Source organism: Melospiza melodia, unplaced genomic scaffold (assembly GCF_035770615.1).
Source record: "Melospiza melodia melodia isolate bMelMel2 unplaced genomic scaffold, bMelMel2.pri scaffold_271, whole genome shotgun sequence".
In the NCBI taxonomy this organism is placed as follows: Eukaryota; Metazoa; Chordata; class Aves; order Passeriformes; family Passerellidae; genus Melospiza; species Melospiza melodia.
The window spans coordinates 70,047-92,429 of record NW_026948593.1 but is presented as its reverse complement, the minus strand read 5'-3'; the positions used below and the strand labels follow the sequence as shown (position 1 = coordinate 92,429).

General features: G+C 53.1%; 1 protein-coding gene across 1 annotated transcript in view; it reads right to left on the bottom strand.

Moving 5' to 3' along the window:
* Nucleotides 1-9,477: 9,477 nt before the first annotated feature.
* Nucleotides 9,478-22,383, bottom strand: part of LOC134433832 (synaptotagmin-3-like) — a 31,508-nt gene continuing 18,602 nt past the window's right edge. Inside the window, 4 exon segments of the mRNA XM_063182539.1 lie at nucleotides 9,478-9,522; nucleotides 13,115-13,186; nucleotides 16,164-16,293; nucleotides 20,419-20,590. Of these exon segments, the coding sequence (XP_063038609.1) occupies nucleotides 13,118-13,186; nucleotides 16,164-16,293; nucleotides 20,419-20,590 (371 nt within the window). The 3' untranslated portion in view covers nucleotides 9,478-9,522; nucleotides 13,115-13,117.

Sequence of the window (22,383 nt, the reverse complement as noted above, 5' to 3'; positions counted from 1 at the left end):
AGATGTCCCCAACATCCCAATGTCCCCAAATGTCCTGAAATTCCCCCAATGTCCCCAACCTCCCCAATGTCCCCGCTGTCCCCGATGTCCCCAATCCCCCAACTCTCCGATGTCCCCAAAGTCCCCCCGTGTCCCCAAAGTCCCCCCAATGTTCCCCAATGTCCCAAATGTCCCCTGATGTCCTCAATCCCCCAAATGTCCCCTCCATGTCTCCTGTCCCCCAGTGTCCCAATGTCCCCAACCCCCCAATGTCCCCAAATGTCCCCCCAATGTCCCCAATCCCTCCAATGTCCCCAATGTCCCCAAATGTCCCCAAACCCCAATGTCCCCAATCGCCCTAAATGTCCTCAATGTCCCAATCCCTCCAATGCCCCCAATGTCCCCAAATGTCCCCAATGTCCCCAATGTCCCCAATCGTCCTAAATGTCCTCAATGTCCCAATCCCTCCAATGTCCCCTGATGTCCTCAAATGTCCCCAATGTCCCCCAGCATGTCCCCAATCACCAAACATCCTCAGTGTCCCCAATGTCCCCCAATGTCCCCAATTGTCTCCGATGCTCCCCCCAAAAAGTCCCCAACCCCGAATGTCCCCAATGTCCCCAAACCCCCTATTGTCCCCAATGTCCACAAATGTCCCCAATGTCCCCCAACCCCGCTGTCCCCAATGTCCCCATATTTTCCCCAACGTCCCCAATCCCTCAACCCTGTCCCCAGTGTCCCCAACCCTCCTAAATGTCCCCAACCCCTAAACCCCCAATGTCCCCAAATGTCCCCAACCTCCCCAATGTCCCCAAATGTCCCCCAATGTCCCCAATGTCCCCAACCTCCCCAATGTCCCCAATGTCCCCAGGTGTCCCCAACCCCCCCAATGTCCCCACTGTCCCCAATTGTCCCCAATTGTCTCCGATGTCCCAACCCCCAATGTCCCCCCTAAATGTCCCCAACCCCTCCCAATGTCCCCAACCCTTCAATGTCCCCAACCCCCCAATCCCCCCAGTGTCCCCAAATGTCCCCAAATGTCCCCAACCCTCAAACATCCCGAATGTCCCCGATGTCCCCAAATGTCCCCAATTGTCTCCGATGTTCCCCCCAAAATGTCCCCAACCCCGAATGTCCCCCCAATGTCCCCAGTGTCCCCAAATGTCCTGAAATTCCTCCAATGTCCCCAATGTTCCAAACCTCCCCAATGTCCCCAACGTCCCCAACATCCCCAATGTCCCCAATGTCCCCAACCCCAAATGCCCCCAATGTCCTCATTGTCCCCAAATGTCCCCAATGTCCCCAACCCCCCCAAATGTCCCCAATCCTCCTAATGTCCCCAAACCCCACAATGTCCCCAATGTCCTCAATGTCCCCAATGTCCTCATTGTCCCCAAATGTCCCCAATGTCCTCATTGTCCCCAAAGTTCCAAAGGTCCCCAAATGCCCCCAATGTCCCCAATGTCCCCAAATCCCCCCAAATGTCCCCAACCCCCAATGTCCCCAAATGTCCCCAAACCCCGCAATGTCCCCAAATGTCCCAAATGTCCCCAATGTCCCCAAATCCCCCCAAATGTCCCCAACCCCCCAATGTCCCCAAATGTCCCCAAACCCCGCAATGTCCCCAATGTCCCAAATGTCCTCAATGTCCCCAATGTCCCCCAACCCCGCTGTCCCCACTGTCCCCCAATGTCCCCCAATCCCCCCAAATGTCCCCAACCCCCCCAATGTCCCCAAATGTCCCCAATCCTCCTAATGTCCCCAAACCCCACAATGTCCCCAATGTCCCAATGTCCCCAATGTCCCCAAATCCCCCCAAATGTCCCCAACCCCCCAAATGTCCCCAACCCCCCAATGTCCCCAAACCCCGCAATGTCCCCACTGTCCCCAATGTCCCCAAATGTCCCCAAGCCCCCAATGTCCCCAAATGTCTCCAAACCCCCCAATGTCCTCAATGTCCCCAATGTCCCCAATGTCCCCCAACCCCGCTGTCCCCAATGTCCTCCAATGTCCCCAATGTCCCTCCAATGTCCCCCAATGTCCCCAATGTCCCCAAATCCCCCCAAATGTCCCCAACCCCCCAATGTCCCCAAATGTCTCCAAACCCCACAATGTCCCCAAACCCCGCAATGTCCCCAAACCCCGCAATGTCCCCAATGTCCCCAAACCCCCCAATGTCCCCAATGTCCCCAAATGTCCCCCAATGTCCCAAATGTCCTCAATGTCCCCCAATGTCCCCAATCCCCCCAATGTCCCCAATGTCCCCAAATCCCCCAATGTCCCCAATGTCCCCCAACCCCGCTGTCTCCGCTGTCCCCGCTGTCCCCAATGTCCCCAATGTCCCCAGGTGCCACCAAGCCTCTCTCGGGGTCGTTTTTTGGACTTTATTGATTTTGGGGTTTTTTTTTTGGGGGGGTTTTTATGGCTTTGGGGACCCCCCCGGCCCCACACGGACACACCCGGGGGGGGGAGGGGACACACGGGGACACCGAGGGGACACCGGGGTGGGGGGGACACCGAGGTTTGGGGGTCCCCGGGTCCCCTTTGGGGACAAACACACACGGGGGGGGCGGGCGAGGAGAATTTGGGGTGACACAAATGGGGACCTTGGGGGGGTGACAAAAATGGGGACACTTTTGGGGGGGGTGACAAAAATGGGGACACTTTTGGGGGGGGGTGACAAAAATGGGGACACTTTTTTAGGGGGGGAGGGAAAGGGACCCCCCCCCCCCCCAGGGTCCTTTTTTGGGGTCCCTTTTTTGGGGGTTCCTTTTCGGGGGGGGCAACCCCAATGCCCCTGTTTGGGGGGGGGGACACCCCGAAGTCCTTTTGGGGTCCCTTTTTTTTGGGGTCCCTTTTTTTTGGGGGTCCCTTTTTTGGGGGGGACACACTTGGGGTCCCTCTTTTTGGGGGTTCCTTTTTGGGGTCCCATTTTGGGGGTGAGGGGACACTGGGGGTCTCTTTTTGGGGTCCCTTTTTTCTTGGGGGGGGGGACAACAAGGGACACCCCCAGGTCCTTTTTTGGGGTCCCTTTCTTAGGTCCCTTTTTTGGGGTCCCTTTTTGGGGTCCCTTTCTTGGGTTCCCATTTTGGGGTCTCTTTTTGGGTCCCTTTTTAGGTTCCCATTTTGGGGTCCCTTTTTGGGTCCCTTTTTTGGGTCCCTTTTTTGGGTTCCCATTTTGGGGTCTCTTTTTTGGGGTCCATTTTTTGGGTTCCCATTTTGGGGTCCCTTTTTTGGGGTCCCTTTTTGGAGGTCCCTTTTTTTGGGGTCCCTTTTTGGGGTCCCTTTTTTGGGGTCCCTTTTTGGGGTCCCTTTTATGGGTTCCCATTTTGGGGTCCCTTTTTTGGGGTCCTTTTTTTGGGGTCCCTTTTTTGGGTTCCCATTTTGGGGTGTCTTTTTTGGGGTCCCTTTTTTTTGGTGGGGGGAGACACCCCGAGGTCATTTTGGGTTCCCATTTTGGGGTCTCTTTTTTGGGGTCCCTTTTTTGGGGTCCCTTTTTTGGGGTCCCTTTTTTGGGGTCTCCTTTTAGGGTCCCTTTTTTGGGGTCCCTTTTTGGGGTCTCTGTTTTGCGTTCCCATTTTGGGTTCCCATTTTGGGGTCCCTTTTTTGGGTTCCCATTTTGGGGTCCCATTTTGGGGTCTCCTTTTAGGTTCCCTTTTTTGAGGTCCCTTTTTTTGGGGTTCCCATTTTGGGGTCCCTTTTTTGAGGTCCCTTTTTTGGGGTTTCTTTTTGGGGTCCCTTTTTTGGGTTCCCTTTTTTGGGTTCCCCTTTTGGGGTCCCTTTTTGGGGTCCCTTTTTTGGGTTCCCATTTTGGGGTCCCTTTCTTAGGTCCCTTTTTTGGGGTCCCTTTTTGGGGTCCCTTTTTTGGGGTCCCTTTTTTTGGGTCCCTTTCTTGGGTTCCCATTTTGGGGTCTCTTTTTTGGGGTCTCTTTTTAGGTTCCCTTTTTTGAGGTCCCTTTTTTTGGGGTCCCTTTTTGGGGTCCCTTTTTTGGGGTCCCTTTTTGGGGTCCCTTTTTTGGGGTCCCTTTTTGGAGGTCCCTTTTTTTGGGGTCCCTTTTTGGGGTCCATTTTTTGGGGTCCCTTTTTGGGCTTTCTTTTTGGGTTCCCATTTTGGGGTCCCTTTTTGGGGTCCCTTTTTGGGGTCCCTTTTTTTGGGGTCCCTTTTTTGGGTTCCCATTTTGGGGTCCCTTTTTTGGGGTCCCTTTTTTTTGGTGGGGGGAGACACCCCGAGGTCATTTTGGGTTCCCATTTTGGGGTCCCTTTTTTGGGGTCCCTTTTTGGGGGTCCCTGTTTTGGGTTCCCATTTTGGGGTCCCTTTTTGGGGTCTCCGTTTAGGTTCCCTTTTTTGAGGTCCCTTTTTTGGGGTCCCTTTTTGGGGTCCCTTTTTGGGGTCCCTTTTTTGGGGTCCCATTTTTGGGGTCCCTTTTTGGGGTCCCTTTTTTGGGGTCCCTTTTTGGGCTTTCTTTTTGGGTTCCCATTTTGGGGTCCCTTTTTTGGGGTCCTTTTTTGGGGTCCCTTTTTGGGGTCCCTTTTTTGAGGTCCCTTTTTTGGGGTTTCTTTTTGGGGTCCCTTTTTGGGGTCCCTTTTTTGGGGTCCCTTTTTTTTGGTGGGGGGAGACACCCCGAGGTCATTTTGGGTTCCCATTTTGGGGTCCCTTTTTTGGGGTCCCTTTTTGGGGTCCCTTTTTTGGGGTCCCTTTTGGGGTCCCTTTTATGGGTTCCCATTTTGGGGTGTCTTTTTTGGGGTCCCTTTTTTTTGGTGGGGGGAGACACCCCGAGGTCATTTTGGGTTCCCATTTTGGGGTCTCTTTTTTGGGGTCCCTTTTTTGGGGTCCCATTTTGGGGTCTCCTTTTAGGTTCCCTTTTTTGGGGTCCCTTTTTTGGGGTCTCCTTTTAGGGTCCCTTTTTTGGGGTCCCTTTTTGGGGTCTCTGTTTTGCGTTCCCATTTTGGGTTCCCATTTTGGGGTCCCTTTTTTGGGTTCCCATTTTGGGGTCCCTTTTTGGGGTCTCCTTTTAGGTTCCCTTTTTTGAGGTCCCTTTTTTTGGGGTTCCCATTTTTGGGGTCCCTTTTTTGGGGTCCCATTTTTGGGGTCCCTTTTTGGGGTCCCTTTTTGGGCTTTCTTTTTGGGTTCCCATTTTGGGGTCCCTTTTTTGGGGTCCTTTTTTGGGCTCCCTTTTTGGGGTCCCTTTTTTGGGTTCCCATTTTGGGGTCCCTTTTTGGAGGTCCCTTTTTTGGGGTCCCTTTTTGGGGTCCCTTTTTGGGGTCCCTTTTTTGGGGTCCCTTTTTTGGGGGTCCCTTTTTTTGGGGTCCCTTTTTGGGGTCCCTTTTTTGGAGTCCCTTTTTGGGGTCCCTTTTTTGGGGTCCCTTTTTTGGGGTCCCTTTTTGGGCTTTCTTTTTGGGTTCCCATTTTGGGGTCCCTTTTTTGGGGTCCTTTTTTGGGGTCCCTTTTTGGGGTACCTTTTTTGGGGTCCCTTTTTTTTGGGTGGGGGGAGGCACCCCGAGGTCATTTTGGGTTCCCATTTTAGGGTCCCTTTTTGGGGTCCCTTTTTTGGGGTCCCTTTTTTGGGGTCCCTTTTTTGAGGTCCCTTTTTTGGGGTTTCTTTTTGGGGTCCCTTTTTGGGGTCCCTTTTTTGGGGTCCCTTTTTTTTGGTGGGGGGAGACACCCCGAGGTCATTTTGGGTTCCCATTTTGGGGTCCCTTTTTTGGGGTCCCTTTTGGGGTCCCTTTTATGGGTTCCCATTTTGGGGTCCCTTTTTTGGGGTCCTTTTTTTGGGGTCCCTTTTTGGGGTCCCTTTTTTGGGTTCCCATTTTGGGGTGTCTTTTTTGGGGTCCCTTTTTTTTGGTGGGGGGAGACACCCCGAGGTCATTTTGGGTTCCCATTTTGGGGTCTCTTTTTTGGGGTCCCTTTTTTGGGGTCCCATTTTGGGGTCTCCTTTTAGGTTCCCTTTTTTGGGGTCCCTTTTTTGGGGTCTCCTTTTAGGGTCCCTTTTTTGGGGTCCCTTTTTGGGGTCTCTGTTTTGCGTTCCCATTTTGGGTTCCCATTTTGGGGTCCCTTTTTTGGGTTCCCATTTTGGGGTCCCTTTTTGGGGTCTCCTTTTAGGTTCCCTTTTTTGAGGTCCCTTTTTTTGGGGTTCCCATTTTGGGGTCCCTTTTTTGAGGTCCCTTTTTTGGGGTTTCTTTTTGGGTCCCTTTCTTGGGTTCCCATTTTGGGGTCTCTTTTTTGGGGTCTCTTTTTAGGTTCCCTTTTTTGAGGTCTCTTTTTTTGGGTCCCTTTTTGGAGCCCCTTTTTTGGGGTCCCACTTTGGGGTTTCTTTTTGGGGTCCCTTTTTGGGGTTCCTTTTTTGGGGTCCCTTTTTGGGGTTTCTTTTTGGGGTTTCTTTTTGGGGTCCCTTTTTTGGGGTCCCTTTTTGGGGTCCCTTTTTTGGGTTCCCCTTTTGGGGTCCTTTTTTGGGTTCCCATTTTGGGGTCCCTTTCTTAGGTCCCTTTTTTGGGGTCCCTTTTTGGGGTCCCTTTTTTGGGTTCCCATTTTGGGGTCCCTTTTTGGAGGTCCCTTTTTTTGGGGTCCCTTTTTTGGGGTCCCTTTTTTTGGGGTCCCTTTTTTGGGGTCCTTTTTTGGGGTCCCTTTTTGGGGTCCCTTTTTTGAGGTCCCTTTTTGGGGTTTCTTTTTGGGGTCCCTTTTTTGAGGTCCCTTTTTTGGGGTCCTTTTTTGGAGGTCCCTTTTTTTGGGGTCCCTTTTTGGGGTCCCTTTTTTGGGGTCCCTTTTTGGGCTTTCTTTTTGGGTTCCCTTTTTGGGGTCCCTTTTTTGGGGTCCCTTTTTTGGGGTCCCTTTTTTGGAGGTCCCTTTTTTGGGGTCCCTTTTTGGGGTCCCTTTTTTGGGGTCCCTTTTTGGGCTTTCTTTTTGGGTTCCCTTTTTGGGGTCCCTTTTTTGGGGTCCTTTTTTGGGGTCCCTTTTTGGGGTCCCTTTTTTGAGGTCCCTTTTTTGGGGTTTCTTTTTGGGGTCCCTTTTTGGGGTCCCTTTTTTGGGGTCCCTTTTTTTTGGTGGGGGGAGACACCCCGAGGTCATTTTGGGTTCCCATTTTGGGGTCTCTTTTTTGGGGTCCCTTTTTTGGGGTCCCATTTTGAGGTCCCTTTTTTGGGGTCCCTTTTTGGGGGTCCCTGTTTTGGGTTCCCATTTTGGGGTCCCTTTTTGGGGTCTCCTTTTAGGTTCCCTTTTTTGAGGTCCCTTTTTGGGTTCCCTTTTTGGGGTCCCTTTTTTGGGGTCCCTTTTTGGGGTTTCTTTTTGGGGTCCCTTTTTGGGGTCCCTATTTTGGGTTCCCATTTTTGGGGTCCCTTTTTGGGGTCCATTTTTTGGGGTCCCATTTTGGGGTCCCTTTTTTGGGTTCCCATTTTGGGGTCCCTTTTTTGGGGTCCCTTTTTTTTGGTGGGGGGAGACACCCCGAGGTCATTTTGGGTTCCCTTTTTGGGGTCTCTTTTTTGGGGTCCCTTTTTAGGTTCCCTTTTTTGAGGTCCCTTTTTTTGGGGTCCCTTTTTGGGGTCCCTTTTTTGGGGTCCCTTTTTTGGGGTCCCTTTTTGGAGGTCCCTTTTTTTGGGGTCCCTTTTTGGGGTCCCTTTTTTGGGGTCCCTTTTTGGGCTTTCTTTTTGGGTTCCCATTTTGGGGTCCCTTTTTTGGGGTCCTTTTTTGGGGTCCCTTTTTTTGGGGTCCCTTTTTTGGGGTCCCTTTTTTGGGGTCCCTTTTTGGGGTCCCTTTTTTGGGGTCCCTTTTTGGAGGTCCCTTTTTTGGGGTTTCCTTTTTTTGGGGTCCCTTTTTTAGGGTCCCATTTTGGGGTCCCCCAATCCCATTTTGGGGTCCCATTTTTAGGGTTTCCTTTTTTTTGGGGTCCCTTTTTTGGGGTCCATTTTGGGAACCCTTTTTTTGGGATCCTTTTTTTGGGGGTCCCTCTTTTGGGGGTCCTCCCTCCCTTTTCTGGGATCCCTTTTTGGGGTCCCCTTTTGAGGTCTCTTTTTGGGGTCCCTTTTTTGGGGTCCCATTTTGGGGTCCCTCCCCCAATCCCATTTTGGGTTCCCATTTTTGGGGTCCCTTTTTTGGGGTTTCCTTTTTTAGGGTCCCATTTTGGGGTCCCCCAATCCCATTTTGGGTTCCCATTTTTGGGGTCCCTTTTTTAGCGTTTCCTTTTTTTTGGGGTCCCTGTTTTGGGGTCCATTTTGGGGTCCCTTTTTTGGGGTCCATTTTGGGAACCCTTTTTTTGGGATCCCTTTTTTTGGGGTTTCCTTTTTTTGGGGTCCTCCCTCCCTTTTTTGGGGATCCCTTTTTTTGGTGTTCCCTTTCGAGGTCTCTTTTTGGGGTCCCTTTTTTAGGATCCCATTTTGGGGTCCCTCCCCCAGTCCTATTTTGGGTTCCCATTTTTGGGGTCCCTTTTTTGGGGTTTCCTTTTTTAGGGTCCCATTTTGGGGTCCCCCAATCCCATTTTGGGTTCCCATTTTTGGGGTCCCATTTTTAGGGTTTCCTTTTTTTTGGGGTCCCTTTTTTGGGGTCCATTTTGGGAACCCTTTTTTTGGGATCCTTTTTTTGGGGGTCCCTTTTTTGGGGGTCCTCCCTCCCTTTTTTGGGATCCCTTTTTGGGGTCCCCTTTTGAGGTCTCTTTTTGGGGTCCCTTTTTTGGGGTCCCATTTTGGGGTCCCTCCCCCAATCCCATTTTGGGTTCCCATTTTTGGGGTCTCTTTTTGGGGTCCCTTTTTTGGGGTCCCATTTTGGGGTCCCCCCACTCCCATTTCGGGGTCCCATTTTGGGGTCCTATTTTTGGGGTCCCTTTTTTAGGGTTTCCTTTTTTTGGGGACCCTTTTTAGGGTCGCATTTTGGGGTCCCCCAGTTCCATTTTGGGTTCCCATTTTTGGGGTCCCTTTTTTGGGGTTTCCCATTTTTGGGGTCCCTTTTTTGGGGTCCCATTTTGGGGTCCCTCCCCCAATCCGGGTTCCCATTTTTGGGGTCCCTTTTTTAGGGTTTCCTTTTTTTGGGGTCCCTTTTTTGGGGTCCATTTTGGTGTCCTCCTCCCTATTTTTGGGGTCCGTTTTTGGGGTCCCCCTCCCCATTTTTGGGGTCCCCCTCCCATTTTTTGGGGTCCCTTTTTTGGGGTCCCATTTTGGGGTCTCCCAATCCCATTTTTGGGGTCCCTTTTTTAGGGTTTCCTATTTTTGGGGTCCCTTTTTTGGGGTCCCATTTTGGGGTCCCTCCCCCAATCCGGGTTCCCTTTTTTGGGGTCCATTTTTGGTGTCCCCCTCCCCATTTTTGGTGTCCCCCTCCCCATTTTTGGGGTCCCCCCCAATCACGAACTGACACACACGGTGGGGGGGGGGGGGGTGGGGGAGGGGCGGGGGGGGAGCCCCATTTTTTTTTTGGGGGGGGGTTCCCCTCCCCCCCCCCACCCCCCCCGGTACTTTTGGGGTTCACAGTGGGGGGGGGCGGGGCCCCCCCGTGTCTTGGGGGGCCCGGGGGGGGCCCGGGGGGGGCCGGGGGGGCCCCCATGGCTTCGGCCCGGCGGCTCCGCCCTGCGGGACCAGTATAGACCAGTATAAACCAGTATGGAATGGTACGGACCGGTATAGACCAGTATAGACCAGTATGGAATGGTACGGACCAGTATAGACCAGTATAGACCAGTATAAACCAGTATGGAATGGTACGGACCGGTATAGACCAGTATGGACCAGTATGGAATGGTACGGAACGGTATAGACCAGTATAAACCAGTATAAACCAGTATGGAATGGTACAGACCGGTATAGACCAGTATAAACCAGTATGGAATGGTACGGACCAGTATAGACCAGTATGGAATGGTACGGACCGGTATAGACCAGTATGGAATGGTACGGACCGGTATAGACCAGTATAGACCAGTATAAACCAGTATGGAATGGTACGGACCGGTATAGACCAGTATAAACCAGTATAAACCAGTATGGAATGGTACGGACCGGTATAGACCAGTATAAACCAGTATAAACCAGTATAAACCAGTATGGAATGGTACGGACCGGTATAGACCAGTATAGACCAGTATAAACCAGTATGGAATGGTACGGACCAGTATAAACCAGTATGGAATGGTACGGACCGGTATAGACCAGTATAAACCAGTATAGAATGGTACGGACCAGTATAGACCAGTATGGAATGGTACGGACCAGTATAGACCAGTATAGACCAGTATAAACCAGTATGGAATGGTACGGACCAGTATAGAATGGTACGGACCAGTATAAACCAGTATGGAATGGTACAGACCAGTATAGACCAGTACAGACCAGTATGGAATGGTACGGACCGGTATAGACCAGTATAGACCAGTATGGAATGGTACGGACCAGTATAGACCAGTATGGAATGGTACGGACCGGTATAGACCAGTATAGACCAGTATGGAATGGGACGGACCAGTATAGACCAGTATAAACCAGTATGGAATGGTACGGACCAGTATAGACCAGTATAGACCAGTATGGACTGGTATGGGCTGGTATGGAACGGTATAAACCAGTACGAACCAGTATAAACCAGTATAGACCAGTATGGAATGGTACGGACCGGTATAGACCAGTACAGACCAGTATGGAATGGTATGGACCAGTATAAATTGGTATAAACCAGTACAGACCAGTATAAACCAGTATAGACCAGTATGGAATGGTATGGAATGGTATGGACCAGTATAAACCAGTATAAACCAGTATGGAATGGTACGGACCGGTATAGACCAGTATGGAATGGTATGGGCTGGTATGGAATGGTATAAACCAGTACAGACCAGTATAAACCAGTATAGACCAGTATGGAATGGTACGGACCAGTATAGACCAGTACAGACCAGTATGGAATGGTATGGACCAGTAAAAACCAGTATAAACCAGTATGGAATGGTATGGACCAGTATAAACTGGTATAAACCAGTACAGACCAGTATAAAACCGGTACGGACTGGTACGGACCAGTATGGACCAGTATGGACCAGTACGGACTGGTATGGACCAGTATGGACCGGTACGGACCAGTATAAACCAGTATGGACCAGTATAAACCAGTACAGACTGGTATGGCCCAGTATGGACCGGTATGGAATGGTATAAACCAGTACAGACCAGTATGGACCGGTATGGACCAGTACAGACCAGTATGAACCAGTATGGACCGGTAAAGGCCAGTATAAACTGCTCCATACTGGTTTATACTGGTCCGGGACCAGTACCGACCAGTATAAACCAGTATAAACCAGTATGGACTGGTATGGAATGGTATAAACCAGTATGGAATGGTATGGACTGGTATGAACCAGTATGGACCAGTATGGACCAGTATGGAATGGTATAAACCAGTATGGAATGGTATGGACCAGTATAAACCAGTATGGAGTGGTATAATCTGGTATAAACCGGTATGAACCAGTACGGACCAGTATGGACCAGTAATAAACCAGTATGGACTGGTATAAACCAGTATGGACAAGTATGGACCAATATAAACCAGTATAAACCAGTATGGAGTGGTATGGAATGGTATGGACCAGTATGAACCAGTATGGAGTGGTATAATCTGGTATAAACCGGTATGAACCAGTATGGACCAGTATAGACTGGTATAAACCAGTATGGACTGGTATGGACCAGTATAAACCAGTATGGAGTGTATAATCTGGTATAAACTGGTATGAACCAGTATGGACCAGTATGGACCAGTATGGACCAGTATAAACCAGTATGGACCGGTATGGAATGGTATAAACCAGTATGGACAAGTATGGACCAATATAAACCAGTATAAACCAGTACGGACCAGTGTGGACCAGCACGGACCAGCATAAACCAGTATGGACCAGTACGGACCAGTGTGGAGCAATGTGGAAATGGGAACTCCCAGTATAAACCAGTATGGACCAGCATAAACCAGTACAGACCAGTATGAACCAGTATGAACCAGTATGGACCAGTATGGAGTGGCGTGGACTGGTATGGAACTGGAACTCCGGTATACCGGTATACCGGTATACTGGGAACTCCCAGTATAAACCAGTATGGACCAGTGTGGGAGCGATGTGGAAATGGGAACTCCCAGTATGGCCCAGCGTCATCCCAGTATGAAAATGGGAATTCCCAGTTCCCTCCCAGTTTGGATCCCAGTTCATCCCAGTTCATCCCAGTCCATCCCAGTCCATCCCAGTTTCCCCAGTTTGGCTCCAGTCCCTCCCAGTTTATCCCAGTCCCTCCCAGTTTGGCTCCCAGTGTTCCCAGTGTTCCCCAGTTTGGCTCCCAGTCCATCCCAGTCCCTCCCAGTTTGGCTCCCAGTGCTCCCAGTGTTCCCCAGTTTGGCTCCCAGTCCCTCCCAGCTTGGCTCCCAGTTTATCCCAGTTCATCCCAGTCTGTCCCAGTCCCTCCCAGTTTCCCCAGTTTGGCTCCCAGTTCATCCCAGTCCATCCCAGTGCTCCAGTTTGGATCCCAGTCTGTCCCAGTCCATCCCAGTTTCCCCAGTTTGGCTCCCAGTCCCTCCCAGTTTCCCCAGTTTGGCTCCCAGTTTATCCCAGTGTTCCCAGTTTGGCTCCCAGTTTGGCTCCCAGTCCCTCCCAGTTTATCCCAGTCTGGCTCCAGTCCCTCCCAGTCCATCCCAGTTTCCCCAGTCCATCCCAGTCCCTCCCAGTCCCTCCCAGTTTATCCCAGTTTGTCCCAGTCTATCCCAGTCCGTCCCAGTTTGTCCCAGTTTATCCCAGTGCATCCCAGTTTATCCCAGTTTATCCCAGTCCCTCCCAGTTTGTCCCAGTTTATCCCAGTCCATCCCAGTCCCTCCCAGTTTATCCCAGTTTGTCCCAGTCTATCCCAGTTTATCCAGTCCCTCCCAGTTTATCCCAGTTTGTCCAAGTCTGGCTCCCAGTTATGTCCCAGTCCGTCCCAGTTTATCCCAGTCCATCCCAGTCCCTCCCAGTCCATCCCAGTCCCTCCCAGTCCATCCCAGTCCCTCCCAGTCCCTCCCAGTTTATCCCAGTCTATCCCAGTCCCTCCCAGTCCGTCCCAGTTTATCCCAGTCCCTCCCAGTCCCTCCCAGTTTATCCCAGTTTGTCCCAGTCCGTCCCAGTTTCCCCAGTTTGGCTCTCACCGCTCAGGGCGGGCCCAGCGCCTCTCTCGGGGCCGCTTTGTCCCGCGGGGCCGCCTTGGACAGAGCCTTCTCCTGGGACGGACGGACGGACACGGGGACAGACACACGGACACACGGACACACGGACACACGGACACACGGACACAGGGACACGGGGACAGACGGACACAGGGACACGGGGACAGACAGAGGGACAGACGGACACAGGGACAGACGGACACGGGGACAGGGATGGGGACAGACGGATGGACAAGGACAGACAGGGGGACACAGGGACGGACACGGGGACAGACACAGGGACACAGGGACACACGGACACACGGACAGACGGACACAGGGACACAGGGACACACGGACACACGGACAGACAGACACAGGGACAGATGGACATGGGGACGGACACATGGACACACAGACAGACACACGGACACACGGACACACGGACAGACAGACATGGGGACAGACACAGGGACAGATGGACACAGGGACACACGGACATGGGGATGGACACAGGGACACATGGACACAGGGGACACAGGGACACACGGACACACGGACACACAGACACACAGACATGGGGACGGACACAGGGACACAGGGACAGACGGACATGGGGATGGACACAGGGACAGACAGAGGGACACACGGACAGACACAGGGACAGGGACATGGGACGGACACAGGGACACACGGACACAGGGACCACACGGACACGGGGACACAGGGACAGGGACAGACGGACACAGGGACACACGGACGGACACAGGGACAGATGGACACGGGGACACAGGGACACAGGGACAGGGACAGACGGACGGACACAGGGACACCGGGACAGACAGAGGGACACGGACAGGGACGGACAGACGGACAGGGACAGAGGGACACGGGGACGGGGAGGGACAGAGGGACAAAGGGACAGGGATATGGGGACAGACGGATGGACAGGGACGGACAGACGGGGGGACACGGGGACGGACACGGGACACACGGACACGGGGACACAGGGACAGGGACATGGGGACGGACACGGGGACACACGGACACGGGGACACAGGGACAGATGGACGGGGTGGGGGGCACAGACGGACAGACAGACAGGGACACCAGGACAGACAGAGGGACACGGACAGGGACGGACAGACGGACACGGGGACGGGGAGGGACAGAGGGACACGGGGACGGGGATATGGGGACAGACGGATGGACAGGGACGGACAGACGGGGGGACACGGGGACAGGACAGGACAGACGGACGGACACGGGGACAGACGGACACGGGGGACAGGACAGGACAGACGGACGGACACGGGACAGACGGACACGGGGGACAGGACAGGACAGACGGACGGACACGGGGACAGACGGACACGGGGACAGGACAGGACAGACGGACGGACACGGGGACAGACGGACACGGGGACAGGACAGACGGACGCTGTCAGGGATCCCGAGGCCCCCTTTGGGCTTCTGGGGGTCCCAGTGGGGTCAGGGGTCCCAATGGGGATTTGGGGGTCCCCAATGGGTCAGGGGGGGGTCGCAGGGGTCCCTATGGGGTCAGGGGGGTCCCAATGGGGTCAGGGGGGTCCCTATGGGGATTTGGGGTTCCCAATGGGGTCAGGGGTCTCTATGGGTCAGGGGGATCCCAATGGGCTCCTTATGGGGTCTGGGGGTTCTCTATGGGATCTGGGGGTTTTGGGGTGTCCCTATGGGATCCTGGGGATTTTTGGGGGTCCCAAGGGGATTTTTGGGGGTCCCCAGGGTTTTTGGGGTGCCCTGACCTCCACCAGGGTGTGCCAGTGCTCGATGGGTTTGGGGGTCCCTATGGGATCTGGGGGTTCCTGATGGGTTTTGGGGTGTCCTTATTGGGTCCAATGGATTTTGGGGGTCCCGGGGGGATTTTTGGGGTCCAAAGGGGATTTTTGGGGGTCCCAGGGGAGTTTTGGGGGTGCCCTGACCTCCACCAGGGTCAGGAGGCTTGGGGGTCCCTATGGGGTCCCTATGGGGTCTGGGGTGTCCCTGTGGGTTTTGGGGTGTCCCTGTGGGATCCCGGGGGGTTTTGGGGGGTCCCGGGGTGATTTTTGGGGGTCCCAAGGGGGTTTTTTGGGGGTCCCCAGGGGGTTTTTGGGGTGTCCTGGCCTCCACCAGGGTGTGCCAGAGCTCGATGGGTTTGGGGGTCCCTATGGGGTCCCTATGGGGTCTGGGGGTTCCTGATGGGTTTTGGGGTGTCCTTATTGGATCCAATGGATTTTGGGGGTCCCGGGGGGGATTTTTGGGGTCCCAAAGGGAATTTTTGGGGGTCCCCAGGGGGTTTTGGGTGTCCTGACCTCCACCAGGGTGTGCCAGTGCTCGATGGGCTTGGGGGTCCCTATGGGGTCCCTATGGGGTTCTGGGGGGTCCCTGTGGGTTTTGGGGTGTCCCTATGGGATCCTGGGGGTTTGGGGGGTCCTGGGGGGTTCTGGGGGGGTCCCAAGGACATTTTTGGGGGTCCCAAGGAGATTTTTTGTGGGTCCCCAGGGGGTTTTGGGGTGCCCTGATCTCCACCAGGGTCAGGGGTCTTGGGGGTCCCTATGGGGTCCCTATGGGGTCTGGGGGTCCCTGTGGGTTTTGGGTGTCCCTGTAGAATCCAGGGGGTTTGGGGGTGTCCCAAAAGGATCTGGGGGGTCCCAAGGGGATTTTTGGGGGTCCCCAGTGGGTTTTGGGGTGTCCTGACCTCCACCAGGGTGTGCCAGTGCTCGATGGGCTTGGGGTTTCTATGGGGTCCTTATGGGGTCTGGGGGTCCCTGTGGGTTTTGGGGTGTCCCTATGGGATCCCGGGGGTTTGGGGGGACTCCCAAAAGGTTCTGGGGGGTCCTGGGGTGATTTTTGGGGGTCCCAAGGGGGTTTTTTGGGGTCCCCAGTGGGTTTTGGGGGGTCCTGACCTCCACCAGGGTGTGCCAGTGCTCGATGGGCTTGGGGGTCCCTATGGGGTCCCTGTGGGTTTTGGGGTGTCCCTATGGGATCCTGGGGGTTTTTGGGGGTCCCCAGGGGGTTTTTGGGGTGCCCTGACCTCCACCAGGGTGTGCCAGTGCTCGATGGGTTTTCGGGGGTTCGCCAACATCTGTGCCCAGTGCTCGCGCCCGGGGCCGTCGGCGTCGCTGCCCACGCGGCACAGCCCGATCACCTCGTTGTGCCCGATGCTGTCGTTGGGGGGGTCACAGGGGTCAGGGGCACCCCAAAAAAACCCCAAAATCAGCCCCAAAATCACCCCAAAAATCCCCGTTCTGCAGGACCCAAAATACCCCAAAACCACCCCAAAAATCCCCAAAAATGACCCCAAAATCTCCCCCAAAACCACCCCAAAAAACCCCAAAACCACCCCAAAATACCCCAAAAAATCCCGGTTCTACAGGACCCAAAATACCCCAAAATCACCCCAAAAATGACCCCAAAATCACCCCCAAAATACCCCAAAAGAATCCCGGTTCTGCAGGACCCAAAATACCCCAAAATCACCCCAAAAATGACCCCAAAACCACCCCAAAAATACCCCAAAAAAATCCCCATTCTGCAGGACCCAAAATACCCCAAAATCACCCCAAAAATCCCCAAAAATGACCCCAAAATCCCCCCAAAACCTCTCCAGGACACCACAAAGACCCCAAAATTCCCTCCAAAGACCTCCCAGTACAAACCAGTTCAACCCAGCAATGACGACGATGTCGACACTCTCATGGAGGACGTCAACCAATGAGAGTCCCATTGCTCCGGGATGACCCCAAATGTCCCAAAACCCCCCAAAATCACCCCAAAACTTCTCCAGGACACCACAAAGACCCCAAATTTCCCTCCAAAGACCTCCCAGTACAAACCAGTACAAACCAGTTCAACCCAGCAATGATGATGACGTTGACGCTCTCATGGAGGACGTCAACCAAGGAGCGTCCCATTGCTCCGGGATGACCCCAAATGCCCCAAAACCCCCCAAAATCACCCCAAAACCTCTCCAGGACACCACAAAGACCCCAAAATTCCCTCCAAAGACCTGCCAGGACCTCCCAGTACAAACCAGTTCAACCCAGCAATGATGATGACGTTGACGCTCTCATGGAGGACGTCAACCAATGAGTGTCCCATTGCTCCGGGATGACCCCAAATGCCCCAAAATCCCCAAAAATCCCCCCAAAAACCCCAGGAGATCCCTGAAGACCCCCCCAGCTCCATCCAGGATCCCTCCCAGTACAAACCAGTACAAACCAGTTGAACCCAAAAATGGCGACGACGTCGATGTTCTCATGGAGGACATCAACCAAAGAGCGTCCCATTGCTCCGGGATGACCCCAAAATCCCCCAAAATCACCCCAAAACCTCTCCAGGACACCACAAAGACCCCAAAATTCCCTCCAAAGACCTGCCAGGACCTCCCAGTACAAACCAGTTCATCCCAGCAATGATGATGACGTTGACGCTCTCATGGAGGACGTCAATCAAGGAGCGCCCCATTGCTCCGGGATGACCCCAAATGCCCCAAAATCCCCAGAAATCCACCCAAAAACCCCAGGAGATTCCTGAAGACCCCCCCAACTCCATCCAGGAGCCCTCCCAGTACAAACCAGTTGAACCCAGCAATGGCAACGACGTTGATGTTCTCATGGAGGACGTCAACCAAGGGGGATCCCATTGCTCCGGGATGACCCCAAATGCCCCAAAACCACCCAAAATCACCCTAAAACCTCTCCAGGACACCACAAAGACGCCAAAATTCCCTCCAAAGACCTCCCAGTACAAACCAGTTCAACCCAGCAATGACGACGATGTCGACACTCTCATGGAGGACGTCAACCAAGGAGCGTCCCATTGCTCCGGGATGACCCCAAATGCTCCAAAATCCCCCAAAATCCCCCCAAAACCTCTCCAGGACACCACAAAGACGCCAAAATTCCCTCCAAAGACCTCCCAGTACAAACCAGTACAAACCAGTTGAACCCAGCAATGATGATGACTTCGATGCCCTGATGGAGGACATCAACCAAGGAGCGTCCCATTGCTCTGGGATGACCCCAAATGCTCTAAAATCCCCCCAAATCACCCCAAAACCTCTCCAGGACACCACAAAGACCTCAAAATTCCCTCCAAAGACCTCCCAGGACCTCCCAGTACAAACCAGTTCAACCCAGCAATGATGATGACGTTGACGCTCTCATGGAGGACGTCAACCAAGGAGCGCCCCATTGCTCCGGGATGACCCCAAATGCCCCAAAATCCCCAAAAATCCCCCCAAAAACCCCAAGAGATCCCCAAAGAGCCCCCCAGCTCCATCCAGGAGCCCTCCCAGTACAAACCAGTTGAACCCAAAAATGGCGACGGCGTTGATGTTCTCATGGAGGACGTCAACCAAGGAGTGTCCCATTGCTCCGGGATGACCCCAAATGCTCCAAAATCCCCCAAAATCACCCCAAAACCTCTTCAGGACACCACAAAGACCCCAAATTTCCCTCCAAAGACCTCCCAGGACCTCCCAGTACAAACCAGTTGAACCCAAAAATGGCGACGACGTCGATGTTCTCATGGAGGACATCAACCAAAGAGCGTCCCATTGCTCCGGGATGACCCCAAAATCCCCCCAAATCACCCCAAAACCTTTCCAGGACATCACACAGACCCCAAAATTCCCTCCAAAGACCTGCCAGGACCTCCCAGTACAAACCAGTTCAACCCAGCAATGATGATGACGTTGACGCTCTCATGGAGGACGTCAACCAAGGAGCGTCCCATTGCTCCGGGATGACCCCAAATGCTCCAAAATCCCCAAAAATCCCCCCAAAAACCCCAGGAGATCCCCGAAGAGCCCCTCAGCTCCATCCAGGAGCCCTCCCAGTACAAACCAGTTGAACCCAAAAATGGCGACGGCGTTGATGTTCTCATGGAGGACGTCAACCAAGGAGCGCCCCATTGCTCCGGGATGACCCCAAATGCTCCAAAATCCCCCAAAAATCACCCCAAAACCTCTCCAGGACACCACAAAGACGCCAAAATTCCCTCCAAAGACCTCCCAGTACAAACCAGTACAAACCAGTTGAACCCAGCAATGATGATGACTTCGATGCCCTGATGGAGGACATCAACCAAGGAGCGTCCCATTGCTCTGGGATGACCCCAAATGCTCTAAAATCCCCCCAAATCACCCCAAAACCTCTCCAGGACACCACAAAGACCCCAAAATTCCCTCCAAAGACCTCCCAGGACCTCCCAGTACAAACCAGTTGAACCCAAAAATGGCGACGACGTCGATGTTCTCATGGAGGACGTCAACCAAGGAGTGTCCCATTGCTCCGGGATGACCCCAAATGCTCCAAAATCCCCAAAAATCCCCCCAAAAACCCCAGGACATCCCTGAAGAGCCCCCCAGCTCCATCCAGGAGCCCTCCCAGTACAAACCAGTTGAACCCAGCAATGGCAACGACGTTGATGTTCTCATGGAGGACGTCAACCAATGAGCGTCCCATTGCTCCGGGATGACCCCAAATGCCCCAAAACCCCCCAAAATCACCCCAAAACCTCTCCAGGACACCACAAAGACCCCAAAATTCCCTCCAAAGACCTCCCAGTACAAACCAGTACAAACCAGTTGAACCCAAAAATGGCGACGGCGTCGATGTTCTCATGGAGGACGTCAACCAAGGAGCGTCCCATTGCTCCGGGATGACCCCAAAATCCCCCAAAATCACCCCAAAACCTCTCCAGGACACCACAAAGACCCCAAAATTCCCTCCAAAGACCTCCCAGTATAAACCAGTTCAACCCAGCAATGATGATGACGTTGACGCTCTCATGGAGGACGTCAACCAAGGAGCGCCCCATTGCTCCGGGATGACCCCAAATGCCCCAAAATCCCCAGAAATCCACCCAAAAACCCCAGGAGATTCCTGAAGACCCCCCCAACTCCATCCAGGAGCCCTCCCAGTACAAACCAGTTGAACCCAGCAATGGCAACGACGTTGATGTTCTCATGGAGGACGTCAACCAATGAGCGTCCCATTGCTCCGGGATGACCCCAAATGCCCCAAAACGCCCCAAAATCACCCTAAAACCTCTCCAGGACACCACAAAGACCCCAAAATTCCCTCCAAAGACCTCCCAGTACAAACCAGTTCAACCCAGCAATGACGACGATGTCGACACTCTCATGGAGGACGTCAACCAAGGAGCGTCCCATTGCTCCGGGATGACCCCAAATGCCCCAAACCCCCAACAAAACAACCCCAAATCCCCCCAAAATCACCCCAAAACCTCTCCAGGCCCGTCCCAGTGCTCCCAGTGCGCACCAGTCGTAGTCGACGACGGCGATGGTGAGGCTGACGTGGTGCACGCTCTCGTGGGGCACGTCGAACACCAGCGCCTCGTTGTAGTTGGGGTTCAGCGTGTTCTTCTTGATGGACGTCTTGCGCTTCTTCAGCCGCCGGCCCTCGGCCATCAGCGACGCCTTCACGTACGGGTCTGCGGGCCCCACACACCTCATGGAACCCCGGAGCGGCCCCAGAATAATCCATGGGGCCCCATAGAACCCCAAAATACTCCATAATAATCCATGGGGCCCCGTAATAACCCATGGAACCCCACGGATCCCATAAAACCCCACAGAACCCCAAAATACACCATGATAATCAATAGGACCCTATAGACGCCAAAGCACCCCATAATAATTCATGGGGCCCCGTAGACCCCCAAAGCAGCCCATAATAACCCACAGACCCCATAACATCCAATAAACCGCATAATAACCCATGGAACCCCATGATAACCCATGGAACCCCATAGACCCCATAGCGCCCCATAATAACCTATGGACACCATAATAACCCACAGGCCCCATAGCGCCCCATAGAACCCCATAATAACCTATGGACACCATAATAACCCATGGAACCCCATAGCGCCCCATAATAAGCTATGGACACCATAATAACCCATGGCACCCCATAGACCCCATAGAACCCCATGGACCCCATAGAACCCCATAATAACCTGTGGACACCATAATAACCCATAGAACCCCATAGACCCTATAGCGCCCCATATTAACCTATGGACACCATAATAACCCATGGAACCAAATAGCGCCCCATAATAACCTATGGACACCATAATAACCCATGGAACCCCATAGACCCCATAGCGCCCCATAATAATCCATAGAACCCCATAGATCTCATAGAACCCCATAATAATCCATAGAACCCCATAAATCCCATAATAACCCATAGAACCCCATACACCCCATAGAACCCCATAATAACCTATGGACACAATAATAACCCACAGACCCCATAGACCCCATAGCACCCCATAATAACCTATGGACACCATAATAACCCACAGACCCCATAGCGCCCCATAATAACCTATGGACACAATAATAACCCATGGAACCCCATAGACCCCATAGCGCCCCATAATATCCTGTGGACACCATAATAACCCATGGAACCCCATAGACCCCATAGAACCCCATAATGACCTATGGACACCATAATAACCCATGGAACCCCATAGACCCCATAGCACCCCATAATAGCCTATGGACACCATAATAACCCATGGAACCCCATAGACCCCATAGAACCCCATAATGACCTATGGACACCATAATAACCCATGGAACCCCATAGACCCCATAGAACCCCATAATAGCCTATGGACACCATAATAACCCATGGAACCCCATAGACCCCATAGAACCCCATAATAGCCTATGGACACCATAATAACCCATGGAACCCCATAGACCCCATAGAACCCCATAATGACCTATGGACACCATAATAACCCATGGAACCCCATAGACCCCATAGAACCCCATAATAGCCTATGGACACCATAATAACCCACAGACCCCATAGTGCCCCATAGAACCCCAGAGACCCCATAAAACCCCATAATAACCTGTGGACACCATAATAACCCACAGACCCCATAGACCCCCATAATAACCTATGGACACCATAAGAACCCACAGACCCCATAGACCCCATAGCAATCCATAGAACCCCATAATAACACATGGCACCCCACAGACGCCATAGCGCCCCATAATAACCTATGGACACCACAATAACCCATGGAACCCATACACCCCATAGAACCCCATAATAACCCATGGACACCATAATAACCCATGGAACCCCATAGACCCCATAGCACCCCATAATAACCTATGGACACCATAATAACTCATGGAACCCCATAGACCCCATAGAACCCCATAATAACCTATGGACACCATAATAACT